This window comes from Mustela lutreola, chromosome 12, assembly GCF_030435805.1.
Source record: "Mustela lutreola isolate mMusLut2 chromosome 12, mMusLut2.pri, whole genome shotgun sequence".
In the NCBI taxonomy this organism is placed as follows: domain Eukaryota; kingdom Metazoa; phylum Chordata; class Mammalia; order Carnivora; family Mustelidae; genus Mustela; species Mustela lutreola.
In genome coordinates this window covers 82,571,772-82,585,689 of record NC_081301.1, presented here as the reverse complement: position 1 = coordinate 82,585,689, position 13,918 = coordinate 82,571,772, and the positions used below count along the sequence as shown (strand labels likewise).

General features: G+C 42.9%; 1 protein-coding gene across 2 annotated transcripts in view; it reads right to left on the bottom strand.

The window, feature by feature from the left end:
- The window catches only part of GNA14 (G protein subunit alpha 14), a 194,282-nt gene that overhangs the window by 79,757 nt on the left and 100,607 nt on the right, over positions 1 to 13,918 (bottom strand). For both annotated transcript variants that reach the window (XM_059142061.1, XM_059142062.1), the window contains exon 2: positions 5,063 to 5,247. In XM_059142061.1, coding sequence (XP_058998044.1) covers positions 5,063 to 5,247 — 185 coding nt within the window. The remainder of the gene's footprint in view (positions 1 to 5,062; positions 5,248 to 13,918) is intronic.

Sequence of the window (13,918 nt, the reverse complement as noted above, 5' to 3'; positions counted from 1 at the left end):
AAAAAAAAACCAAAACACATTGGTTAAAAACCAAATGCTGAACTAAATTCCTGATACATTTCCTTCATAAGAAGCCTATCAAGGGGCACCTGGGTGGCTCAGTGGGTTAAAGCCTCTGCCTTCGGCCCAGCTTATGATCCCAGGGTCCTGGGATCGAGCCCCGCATCGGGCTCTCTGCTCAGCAGGGAGCCTGCTTCCTCCTCTCTCTCTGCCTACCTCTCTGCCTACTTGTGATCTGTCAAATAAATAAATAAAATCTTCCAAAAAAATAAAAAGAAGCCTATCAAGTCATAGGCAGAGATTTTTAACAACCTAGCTGAGCAATAAAATCACTACCATGTAAAATAAGACCCTCTAGGGGCACCTGGTGGCCCAGTTCATAGAGCCTTCAACTCAGGGTCCTAAGGTCAAGCCCCACACTGGGCACAGAACCTACTTAATAATTAAATACACCCTAATCACTTAGTTCTCTTCTACATACTTCCAAGAAAGTGTTCCCACCTCTGAAAAATACAAAATAATGGAATTAAATAGTAATAAGCAAGGAAAAGATTGATTATAAAACTATTTAAGGTTCTATTTCTCACCCTCCTAACTAATTATTTGTTTCAAGTCATGTAATACTCGGTAAAGAACACGTGTATCAAGCTTCCTACACTCATTACTTAATACATGAACACTAATCATTTTATTATCTTATGATCTAAGCAGGGTACTTTGTTACAGTTTCACCTTTGGAATCGGGACTAGCCCCCAGAAAAAATTATTTTGCAAACAGTACAGAAGGAATGCCTGACAAAGACCTAAACAAGTAATAGAAGAAACAGTAAGTCCATTTTTGGGTTTTGAACTTGGCCCAATAATAACCTTGTATTTCTGGAGTGTCATTTCATGTGTCCTGCACTTCCTTTTGCCCATGTTGGCTTAGGAAGGAGACAGAACATGTGTTGTCTGCATTTAACCTTTGGGGAAACGGAAGACCAGGGAGGTTGCATGGCTTCCCCAAGGACTCGGGTGGGCCACCACAGCCTGTGGATAAAATCCACTTGTCGCCTGTTTTTGTACGGCTCACGAGTTAGGAATAGCATTTACATTTTGCAAATAGTTTCCAAGTGAGCCCACTCGTTTGTTGACACCTCTCCTACGGGTGATTTTGCACTACGACAGAGCAGAAAAGAGAGTCTATGGCCCTGAAAGCCAGAAACATTTATTCTCTGGTCCTTGACAGAAAAAGATTGCTGAGTCTTGCCCAAGGCCCACAGGGGAACCATGAACAGAGCCCAGATTTTTGGGAACCCAACCAGTGTTCTTCCTACTCAATCTTGTGCCTCTCCGTAAGCCTATGGTTCATCCCAGGCATTTTTATGAGGGCTAAGAAGAAGTTTATGAAGCATAAATGTTGGTACTTGGAATAGAAAGAAAGAAGGCATGAGAAGGGAGCCAGATACAGCAAATGAGGAGGAGACAGGAGAGGAATCTGACCCCAGCATAGACCATATCCAGAATCTCACCTGATTTGCATGATTTAAATGATGAGATTTGGAAAATTTTGAGTTGAGATTTCAATTAGATTTGAGACTTAGAGTTCATGCTGGAATGGGACAAATAAATTTTGCATGTGGAATTAACATGCATGGGGGGGCAGAGGGCAGACTGCCCTGGGTTGGATAATGTCCCCCTAAATTCATCCCACCCCCATATCTCAGAAAGTAACTGTATTTGGAAATAGTGTCTTTATAGGTATAATCAAGTTCTGATGAGGTCATCTTTGGGATGAGGGTGGGCTCTCATCCAATGATAGGTGTCCTTATAAAAAGAGGGAAATTTGGACACAAAGAGGAGAATGCCATAAGAACAGAATCACAAAGGAGATAACTGTGTGAGAACAGGCAGGGACTGGGGTGACATGTTTACAAGCCAATGGGCTCCAAGGATATCTAGCATCACCAGAAGAAGCACAAAACAGAGGCTCCCTCAGAGCCTCCAAGTGGAATCCGTCAACCTTGACTTCAGGCTGCTAGCCTCCAGAACCATGAAAGAATGTAAATCTTTATATTACTGTATTTATTGAAATAATCTGCAAGTGAGCGGACCTACGCAATTCAAACCCATGGTGTTCAAGGGTCAACTGTGTAAGTGATTAAAAAAGAATTATACAATTTTTACAAAAGATTTATTTATCTCAGAGACAGAGAGAGCACAGAAGCAGCGGGAGGGGCAGAGGGAGAGGATAAAGGAGAGAGAGAATCTCAAGCAGATGAGATGCTGAGCCCAGCACAGGGATACTTCACAAGATCCTGAGATTATGACCTGAGCGGAAACCAGGAGTGGGCTACTCAATCAAATGAGTTCACCCATGCGCCCCAGAATTGCACACTTTCAACCAGATACAAGACATGTATCAAAACCAACATACCACAGACCCACTACAGTCACTTCTATCTTTTTTTATCTTTTTTTTTTTTTTTTGACAGATCACAAGTAGGCAGAGAGGCAGGCAGAGAGAGAGAGGAGGAGGCAGGCTCCCTGCCGAGCAGAGAGCCCCGATGTGAGGCTGGATCCCAGGACCCTGGGATCATGACCTGAACCGAAGGCAGAGGCTTTAACCACTGAGCCACCCAGGTGCCCCTACAGTCACTTCTAGAATCTCCCAATGGTTCAGTATGCACCTATCACATTGCTTGGCACCAGATATACTAAAGGTTAATTCTCCAACCCAACCCCATATACACACATTTTTCAGCATAACATTTTTGAAGGTTGAAGCAAGATACATTCCTTCATTTCTTCAAAAGTATAAGGAAATGGTGGTAAAGACATGAAGTTGCAGACATAATAGAAAGGTAAGTCAAAAATTAGGTACATGCAATGTCCCCATGTAATTCAGTCACTGAATAAAAAACTTAGATTCACTACTTTAAAACTCTTTGTAGACCATATATAAAATACAGATGAATACAGTTGCTACAAGTTCATGAGAAAGTTGTCATTGGGGTCCACACTAAAGCCCATGCAATGCTGATATTTTAGCAGCTAAATTCTTTTTAGTAGACCCACAAGAGACTCATCTGAGACAGAATTTTCCTATTTATCATAAGGTCTTGTTGTATCATGGTATCAATTATTTTATTTTATTTTTTTAAAAGATTTTATTTATTTATTTGACAGAGAGAGATCACAAGTAGGCAGAGAGTTAGGCAGAGAGAGAAGGGGAAGCAGGCTCCCTGCTGAGCAGAGAGTCCACTGTGGGGCTCGATCCCAGGACACTGAGATCATGACCTGAGCCGAAGGCAGCGGCTTAATCCACTGAGCCACCCAGGCGCCCCGGTATCAATTATTTTAAATGAACTATTCCTAGAGATACCACCTCACACCAGTCAGAATGGCTAAAATTAACAAGTCAGGAAATGACAGATGCTGGTAAGGATGCGGAGAATGGGGAACCCTCCTACACTGTTGGTGGGAATGCAAACTGGTGCAGCCACTTGGAAAACAGCATGGAGGTTCCTCAAAAAGTTGAAAAGAGAGCTACCCTATGACCCAGCAATCGCACTGTTGGGTATTTACCCTAAAGATACAAATACAGTGATCTGAAGGGGCATGTACACCTGAATGTTTATAGCAGCAATGTCCACCATAGCCAAACTATGGAAAGAGCCTAGATGTCCATCAACAGATGAATGGATAAAGAAGATGTGGTATATATACACAATGCAATACTATGCAGTCATCAAAAGAAATGAAATCTTGCCATTTGCAATGATGTGGATGGAACTAGAAGGTGTTATGCTGAGCAAAATAAGTCAATCAGACAAAGACAATTATCATATGATCTCCCTGATATGAAGAATTTGAGAGGCAACATGGAGGGTTTGGGGGACAGGGAAGGAAAAAGTGAAACAAGATGGGATCAGGAGGGAGACAAGCCATAAGAGACTCTTAATCTCACAAAACAAACTGAGGGTTGCTGAGAGGAGGGGGGTAGAGAGAGGGTGGCTGGGTTATGGACACTGGGGAGGGTATGTGCTATGGTGAGTGCTGTGAAGTGTGTAGCCTGGCAATTCACAGACCTGTACCCCTGGGGCTAATAATACATTGTATGTTAATAAAAAATTAAAAATAAAAAAAAATAAAGAAAAAATAAAAAACAAAACAAAACTATTCCTGATCTAGATTTTAAATGAACTCAGTATTTTCCAATGGATTTGCCTTCCAATATACCATATAAAATTGTATTTGCCTCCTCCCTCCACACTCTTGTTTCATTATTTTCTTATGTTTTGAAACAAAACTGTATTTTTTAAAAGATTTTACTTATTTACTTGAGAGAGAGCAAGCAAGAGAGAGAGAGCACAAGGTGGCAGGGGTGGGGCAGAGGGAAAGGGAAAAGCAGGCTCCCCACTGCGCAGAGAGCATGCAGGACTTGATCCCAGGACCCCAAGATCATGACCTGAGCCAAAGGCAGACTCTTAACATACTGAACCATCCAGGTGCCCCTGAAACATAACTGTATTTTAAATAACCAGTAGCGATAGCAAAGTAAATACCAGCTTGATACTAGTACTTTATGAGAGTCTGGTGCCAGTTGAGACATAAGCATCACATTTCTAAACCATCATTTAGCTCCAAAAATAAAGAAAGAAAACCCCACCAACAGCTCTGAGTGGTGTGCAGGGCATCTATGACACGATTTCCTAAGACTGGGCATTCTGGAAAAGCCCAAGATCTCTACTGCGCCAATGGAGAAATTCACGGGGTATCTTAGCTTTACGAGTAAATGTGTATGTCTTCCTTCTCTCAGTACCTGAAAAAAAGGAATCTAAATGGATGCGTTTCTGGAAGCCAGTGCACTAGGGACCACCACAGTACCCTCATGACGGAACTCCAGCAGAAGACAGACCGTGGAGCTGAAGTTCACCACACTCTTCTGGAGCTGAAGCTCCATGGGGTTCTATGTTTCTGACCAAAGCACCCTGACCATCCTTCCGTCCACAGCCACCTGCTATCTAGAGAAGAAAAGCATGCACCCGCAAGCAGGGCCAATGCCCCTGAGGCACTTTACCTTATTCTGCTCACACACGTAGTGTATCCTCAGAGTGTCCATGGCTCTGATCATGGCTTGCATGGCGGTGAATATGTTTTGGTAAACCAGCTTCGTGAACCCCTTTCTATCTTCATCGCTGTAACCGGACCCATGGATGATTCTCATTTGCTTGATAAAGGTGCTTTTGCCACTTTCACCAGTTCCTGGTAAGACAACACAAGGGGGAAAACACAGTCAGTGGTTTTTGAAAGGAGCACGCTGAGAAATAAAGACCCTCCTGGCCATGTTGGTCTATATTATGAAGAATAGGTTGATTGGGTGAACATGAACTTGGAAAGGGCCTGCCAGTAGTACAGTAGTAGTATCCTAGACACCAGGCAGAGGGGTCCCTATCTCCTACCCTGTGCATCTCTCACTCTCCTTCTCTTACTCTAACACACACACGCGCGCGCGCGCACACACACACACACACACACACACAATTTACTACAGGTTCATGAGTGTCTCCGTGCCTTGGAGTAATTCTAACCATCATCTCTTGTAACTAACACCATCTTGGCCCCAGAGAACTGCTTCCCCACATCCCTTGTCCCGAGCTCCTCTGACAATAGGCAGCTATGTCCAAATGTTTGAGGGTTTCATCACTTGCCAGTACAGCAGTAGTGGTGATGGAGGCTGCCTCAGAGCTCGGGGAGCATTTGAGCAAGAGGACAGAAGTCTGATTCACCTGCCCATTCCTGTCTTTCAGATACATGAACACAACTGATCCTTGCACAATCACCATCCCCAGTTTTGCCAACTGTCTGTATTCTTGTTCCTCCTCTCATTTCACTTTGTCGTTCAGGAGCAACTCCAAAGTCACAATCCCTGCACATGGCACTTGAGGAACAGTTTATGCATCAAACCATTCCTACTACTCTAAATTCGTAGGGATGTCCAGATATGACGTGTGAAATATGATGCCAGGACTTCATGTTAATATCAGACCGAACTATTGTATGAAAAGACAATGAGAGTTGTAGTTTAATGAAAGAGATTGATATGATGCAACTGAAATATTTTCTAACATTTTGTGATAATTTATTGTACCTAAAGTGAATATAATGTAACATGTTAATTATATCTCAGTAAAAAAAGATAACTTATTGTATGAGATCCCATTACCATGTTTGCTTTCTCACTCCTCCTGCAAACTCACAACCACAAGTTATGTTCTATTTGGGGTCCATTTTCAAATCTCAATATTGCTTTAAGGATTCTGTAACAATTCAGGTTGGTGTGCCCCAAGCAGGGGCACATTCCAGACTGAAATTAATGAGAACCTATCTCACAACTAAAGTGATTTGAGATGAATTCTAGCTTTGAATAGATGAGTTGTACAATAGTCAATATATTTAACAAAGCTATTGCAAAAAAGCTGTCTCAGTATTTCTGTAAAAAGAACACAACTTACACGAATATCTTAATTAAAATATACTTGTTGATTTTTCTATAAGGACAGCAAAAAATTGGTAAATAGAAAATGGTTAATTAAAAAATCTTTACTATTTACCCATATCTCATTGACCCAACAGAATACCCAGACAGTGCAATGATAGATATGTTCAATAATCTTTGATACTTTGCTAACCCTGAGTCACATAAAAAACATAGTTGTACGCATCTTTTTTGACATTTTAGTTATGAAGACATGTTCATCATCATTATGAACTGCTTCATAATCAAGCAGTTCGTTAGCTTGATTATAATCTGTAACCATCTGGCCTTACAGGATGTGGGTCTCTGTGTGGACTCTTACAGGGGCCTTGTGAACATCAGGATATAGGACCTATCACCAGAGCCCTGAGAAGCACTTAGGAGACTTGCTCAATTTCTCCACATGGATAGTTGAGATACACCTGTTTGAGTTTGATAAGAATTGTCCTTACAAGAAAAATGTTCCTTTAGATTAACCTTTTCAAAACACAAACCTGCTTTTCTATCTCCCCAACCTCACTCAGAAACCTGAACAGTTACCCTCCCAGCCTGCTCAGGAAGAAAGACAAACCTCCTCACTATGGCCACCACAGCTGTGCGGTCTGCCCCCTGGGTCTTCACCGGCCTCCTCTCACACAGGCTTCCTTCCACCCTCTGCTTTCTGGCACACTGGCTTCTTGCAGATCTTCCCTTCTCACCGCTTTGGCTCATGCTCTACATGTTCCTGGAATGGTCTTCCTTTGTCCCGCTTGCCTTGGCTCTTGGCCTGGCCTCCCTAATGAAGTCAGGTTCCCTGACTGGAAGTTCTCATGGTACCAGTTGTAGCACATGTTCTGGCTGCTCTCTTGCCCATTAAAATCATTCTCCATTTGACACGCACCTTCCCTGCCAGCCCCTGAGCTCCATAATGGGAGAGGGCGGCCATGTTTGATTTTACTCACACTGTCTCCCCTTTGCCAGGATAATGTCTGACAATGGGCACATGCTTAATAAGCTTTTAAATTACTTTAAATTGTGGTAAAATAGACATATGATTTACCATCTTCATCATTTTTAAGTGTTCAGATCCTAAGTGTTAGTACATTTTAGAGATTATACATTGTATAATCTCCAGAATTCTTCCTCTTGCAGATGCATTAAACAACTCCCCCTGACCCCCGGCTCCAGCTCCTGGGACCACCATTCTACTTTCTGTCTCTATGCATGTGACTACTCTAGATACCTCATAAAAGCAGGATCACATCAGTATCTGTCTTATTTCACTTAGCATAATGTCCTCAAGGTTTGTTCAAGATGTTGCATGTGACTAGATTTCCTTTCTCTTAAAGACCTGAATAATATAGCAGTATATTTTAAGTATATAATAGTAATTAAGAATATACCCAATCTCAATTACCTGGATACTACAGGTATGGGCCACAGGGTCGGTTATCCTCTCTCAATCTGAGCTCTGTGAGTGGCATGACTTCAACCACAGCAGGAACCACCACAAAAAGTGGCCAAGCAGGAGCCTTACTCTGATTCTCTGTGACCCTTTCTGGGTCATTCCTCTTTCCCAATATTGGCAACTATTTGGATAGTCACTGTGTGGCTGCTATTTTATACAAGCGAAGTCCTATCTTCTCGCAACCAGCCTGCAAGGTTTGTATTGTCACCTTTGTTTTACAGATTAAAAACAAACAAACAAACAAACCTGGGGCTCACCAGGTCAATTTCCATTGACAGATGAATGGATAAAGATGATGTGATACACACACACACACACACACACACACACACACACACACAGAGATGACTATTACTCAGGCATCAAAAAGAATGAAATCTTGCCATTTGCAATGATGTGGATGGAAGTAGAAGGTATTATGCCAAGCAAAATAAGAGAAAGACAAATACCATATGATTTCACTTTTATGTGGAATTTAAGAAATTCCACATCAATGTTTCTTAAGGAATTTAAGAAACAAAACAGATGAACACAGGGGAAGGGAAGAAAAAATAAAATAAGATGAAAATTGAGAGGGAAGCAAACCATAAGAGATGTCTAACTCTAGGAAACAAATTGAAGGCTGCTGGAAGGGAGGTAGGTGGGGGGAAGAGCTAACTGGGGGATGGACATTGAGGAGGACACTTGATGTAATGACACTGGGTGTTATATGCAACTGATCAATCACTAAATTCTACCTCTGAAGCTAAAAAAAGGAAGGAAGGAGGAGAGAAGGAAGGAGAGGAGAGAGAAAAGGAGAGAAAGAAAGGAAGAAAAAATCAAAGAAAAAGAAAAGGAAACTTTGGGCTCCGATTAGTTAAGTGGTCTCTGCAAAACCATACCATTCGCAAGAGAAAGACAGGGCTTTATTCGATCAGACTAATGACAGACTCTTGTCAGGGAAAAAAGTCAGGGTCATGATCAATACGACTCAGCTCTACTGGTCTAAGGAAGACAACTGTGAGGTTCACAGCCACACACTGAACCCAAGCCCCAACAGAGCCGCCATCTTGCAACCACACGCTGCCAGGCTCAAGGAAGAACCTTCAGATAAGTGAATGTTCTCACAAGCAGCCTCATTGCTACCTCACTTCACCTCCGGAGGCAGAAAAGGGGGGTGCTGTCTTCCTATGTCAGAGATGGGGGAACTGGCCGTGAGTCAGCAAACAAGGCGAGGTTGGGGCCAATGGAGAGCTTGGGGCTAGAAGACAAGCTGCTGATGCCTCAGCCTTCAGGTTCACCAAAAGCATCATCTCCTCTGAAGGAACTGTTTTCTCTTCCATCCCCTCAACAGTCAGGCCAGGCCCCTTAGCGCTCTCTAAGCCCATGGGACACCCCGGTGCCATCCCATCGTTTCTTGTTTGCAGATCTCTCACTGCTGAGTCCAGCAAGGGTAAAGCTTGAGAGTCACACATTTGGGTACCATGAATACCGCCTGCGACATAGTTAGCTGGCCATCAACGGATGGCGAGATGCAGATATGAACGGAACAAATGTGAGAAACCAGTTTCTTTTAGAGGTCTTCTATCATGGTCAATCACATAAATACAAAATATGAATTGTCTAGAGGACTGCAGTGACGTCAGGTGCCCCCGAAGCTACCATTTCATGACAGCTCTTGGCTGCCCAAATCACATGCAATAATGTGAGGACCTATGGGGCCTGTATACTGGCTAAACTTGGTCCCAAGTCCCAGATTACATTTCATCTCCGCTCTTATAGGATCCTGGGGTCCCTGAATCTCCTTTTGTCTACAACGCTGCCATGCATTCTTCTGTTCCATGCCAGCAGGGTTGACCTATGATCCAGTGCTCCCTTATCCCAAGCAAATACTAGTCCTTCTGCATTTTTAGACACCATGAAGCTGACGTCAAAGGAGAGATTATGTAACTATCTCGAGACAAGCTGTGATTTTGGCCCTGAGACCAGAAAGATGACTCAAGACTCAGCCCAAAGTTCTACCAAGGTAGAGAACCTTTTTAGTTATAAAAGACATTCACCTACAAGAGCTTAAAGCCAACCCCATCACCAGCCTCAAACATAGAAACAGTTTTTAAAAGTCGTTGATTTTTCCTTTTGGACAGGGAACATTTCAAAAAGAAAATGTTAAAAATGATTTTAAATGTTCATTTTAAAAAGATATAAACTTATGTGATACATACCAGGATTTTTAAATACCAGGATTTTTAAATATTCTTCAATTCTATATTGTAGTTATTTGGAAAATTAGAAACCAAACATGGAGCAAGAAAGGCCAGGTTAAAGGCAAAAAGAGAGGCTGAAAGACATGCTCCACTGGCGGCTGAGGTCCAGAGAACAGAGTCTCAGGGTGGCAGGTGCACAGCCTCTCACGTAAGCCACAACCCAACCCAGTTAGAACCTTCTTTGTCCAAAAGGGAAACTGAAAATTAGATTACGCCATTTATTTAATCTTTGCCCAAGGTCGCTCAGCTTGGAAGTGTTAGGTCTTGGGTCTAAATTCAGGTCTGTGTTGGTATGTGTCCTTCCCATGATAACACCATGTGCAAGTTTTACACTGAGCGTTTCTCCAAATAAATGGTCAAGTCCTACCCTTTTATCATTTTAAGCACAGTCTTGGTCTGATACTGACACTGCCACACTTGGGGCTTTATCTCGAATCCTTCAGAGCTCTGCTCTACGTGAGATGTTTCCAGCAGCAGATGAGGGCCACAGAGGGGAGAGAAGTGGGGGGTCTCTGTGACAGCTGGGACTGGGACCAACCAGAGGAACCAAGAACCAAGGAACCAAGAAACTCAAGCCAAGGATCTGAGCTGACTTTCCTCATTTGTTCTAAGCAGAAACTCAACACTCATACACGGAGGGCAACTGTTCGTTCTGTTCAAGAAAAAGATCTAAAGGATATGATTTTTAGAATGAAAATTATTGGTGACCGGAGGACTAGGTGACGCAGCTTTTACCTCCCGTTTAATCGTGTTTTAGAAGGTGTGGTTTGGGTCCGAAGCTTTGTTTCTTGTGTCTTTATGAGGACTTTCTCTGGGGTTCCCCCACAAAACCACCATGCTACAGCAGACAGTGAGGACAACAGGAGCCCTCCCCGAGTGCAGCTTTTTATTTTACAGGGAGGGGGAAAGCCTTCAGTTGGAAGGTGAACTTTGGTGTCGGGCTACCAAGGGATCCGATGCGAAGTGACAAGGGAGAGTGGAAGAGGGGCAGAGGTGGGGGGAGCGGAGGACACCACAGGTTGGAAGGATTCTCACTCCTGGACCCAACGCTGTTAAAAAACACCAGATGGGTAAAGGAATAAAACTAAACTAATTCCATTTCTAGATTCTGTTGCAAATATTAATAAAGGAAATGGCTCTTTTCCCCATTTAGTTTTTCCTTCAGTGTTTTCATATTTAGAGGAAAAAAAAAAAACAACAACCAACCATGGTTATAAGAACTTTAAAACTTGCATTATGTTTGAGGTCGCCATCATCCTACTTTAAGTGTCCTCTGTAATGAAATCAGCAGATAACGTCTCAGTAAGGCCCTGTGGCCAGTAACAGAATCCCCCCAGAGGTTCCAGGACCCATTCTCTTGTTCTCTGGCTCAAACTGCGCCTCCAGTAAGGCTCACATACTCCCCTGAGTCTCTCACTGTTAAGCTCTGCCTGGGCTCTCTGCCTTTCCCCAGCCCTTTAAATAGGAGTTATTTCCTTTCCCAGAATAGCCACTCCGAGTGGTTAAACTGAACACACAGAGCTTGCTACTGTAGCATGCTTGGCACACACCATATGCGTTCATTCTATTTCACGTAATTTACGTTCTATTTCAAGTTAAAACTCACCCCTATAGGCTTTTTGCTTTCTGTGGGTGAGGCAATATGTACCTTTGACCTTGCGGGGTTTCAGGCTATCCTACAAGACCCCTGCTGCTGGCATGTACTTCATCACAATCTCCCCAAAGCCCATCATCTGCATACCCATCTTGTGATTTTTTTTTTACCCATACTCATATACCACCTATATGATTTTTTATTATTTAGAAGAAATTTTTACTCAAATAGGTTTGTTATGAAAGTAAACATGAATATTGTAAGTGAAAAGCCAGTGCCATATGCCATTAAAATTAAATTATAACTATATTATAATTATATTATAATTAAAAGCATTATAACAAAGTAAGCCTACAGCAATATTCCAACTAAAAACATCCTGCCTAGCAGTGATCCAGGTATCACATTTTGGTAAATGATACACACAAACTATTATCTTCTTTATATGAAATTTGCTCTTTTACTTAAAGGAACCTCCCCCTCTTTTCCCTCTAGAGACTTCTAGAATCCTACCCATGAACCTCATCCAAATGCAAAAACAAAAACAACCCCCCCACACACACCAAAAAAAACCCCCGAGGGTTAAAACTCATGTTACTGAAAAGGGGCCAACAAAATGCCTCAGCACTAAAATTCTAAACTCTGAGATTTGAGTAAGCAATGTGAGACTCAACTTTCAGCTTAATTTTAAATACAGAAAAGCTCATGGGGAAAAGAGAAAAAAAAGTTGCTTTTTAGGAGCCAAGAGGGAACAGAGGCCAAAGCAAAATAAATCCTTTGCAAGTGAAGACCAAGGACATCTGAACAGTAAGCCAATTGTTCTGGAGTTCACCTACGATCTTTTGTAAAGACAGTCTCCCCAGGAGCCAAAGCAAGGAGCTGATAAAGCCTCCTTAGATGGGCAGAGTCCCGTCTCCAATATTCTGGGATGTTTTCTGAAACCATCTGTGAGAAGCCATTGTTTTTTAGCTCAGCTTTACAGAAGATAAAAACAGAACAAAATAGAAATCAAAACATTTGAATGGAGACACAATTCTGGAGGTTGGTATGAGACCTACAGGCAGACGAGGGTGTGGGCCTACAGAGGTGATGGGCAGGTGGGCTCTGCAGGGCCTTACTGCCCTTCTTTCTCTACTTTCTCTGGAGCCTTAAACATAGCACGCAGTAGGAACCCAAGGAACCCATATTTGCAAAGGGTTATCTGTTGACTAAGACAAATAGGATGATCATGATTTTCAAAAAGCAATAGGAAGTAGGTTTGTCTGGCTAAGAGAAGGTTCAGGACCTGGATGGGTCTGTTGAGTAGACAAAGCCCCCCACCCCCCACCAAAAGGAGCAGATGCCCTGCAGCTTGCCCTTCTTGGTGAGGATACCAGGGACCCGGGGCCAGCCAGGCAGGGAGGCTTAGGTTCTGTAGCATGGTTTTCTGGTAGTGGAATAGAGGAGTTAAAAAATTCTTTACATAAAATTGTTAGCCAGGAGCAGCAAGGAGGGCTGCCCAGGGAGTGTCTCAACTTGGGGCTTTCTGGCTCCGATAACTCACAGCTGACCTTGGGCAGCAGCCACCCCAATAGTAGGAGTTTCTGCACCTGTGAGTGTTACAGCCCTGGTGCTTGTTGTTCTCAAGATACCAATGGATGACCGCATCTGGCTGACACTGGGGAACATTCCAAAGGATTTCTCACTGTGACATTGGAATGAATGTTTGTGTTCCACCAAAATTCATCTGTTGAAAACCTAATGCCCATGTTGATGGTCTTAAAGGGGCCTTTGGGAGGTGATTAGGTCATGAGGATAGAGCCCTCATGAATGGGATTCATGCCTTAATCAGAGAGACCCCAGAGAGCTCCCTCACCCCTTCCACCACGTGAGGACATAAGAAGTCTGGAACCTTGAACTGAGTGCTCACCAGAATCAGACCATGAGGACACCCTGATCTCTGACTTCTTGCAGGAACCTAGGAATATCCATTTTAACCACAACTCCAGGGATTTTAACACACCCAGGCCACAAACACTTCGGAAAGCACTTTTCCAGGACCTTTGCAAAGGCACCATCCACTAACACAATCTACCTGGGACAGGAATGCTCAAGATTTTATATCCTATTTTATT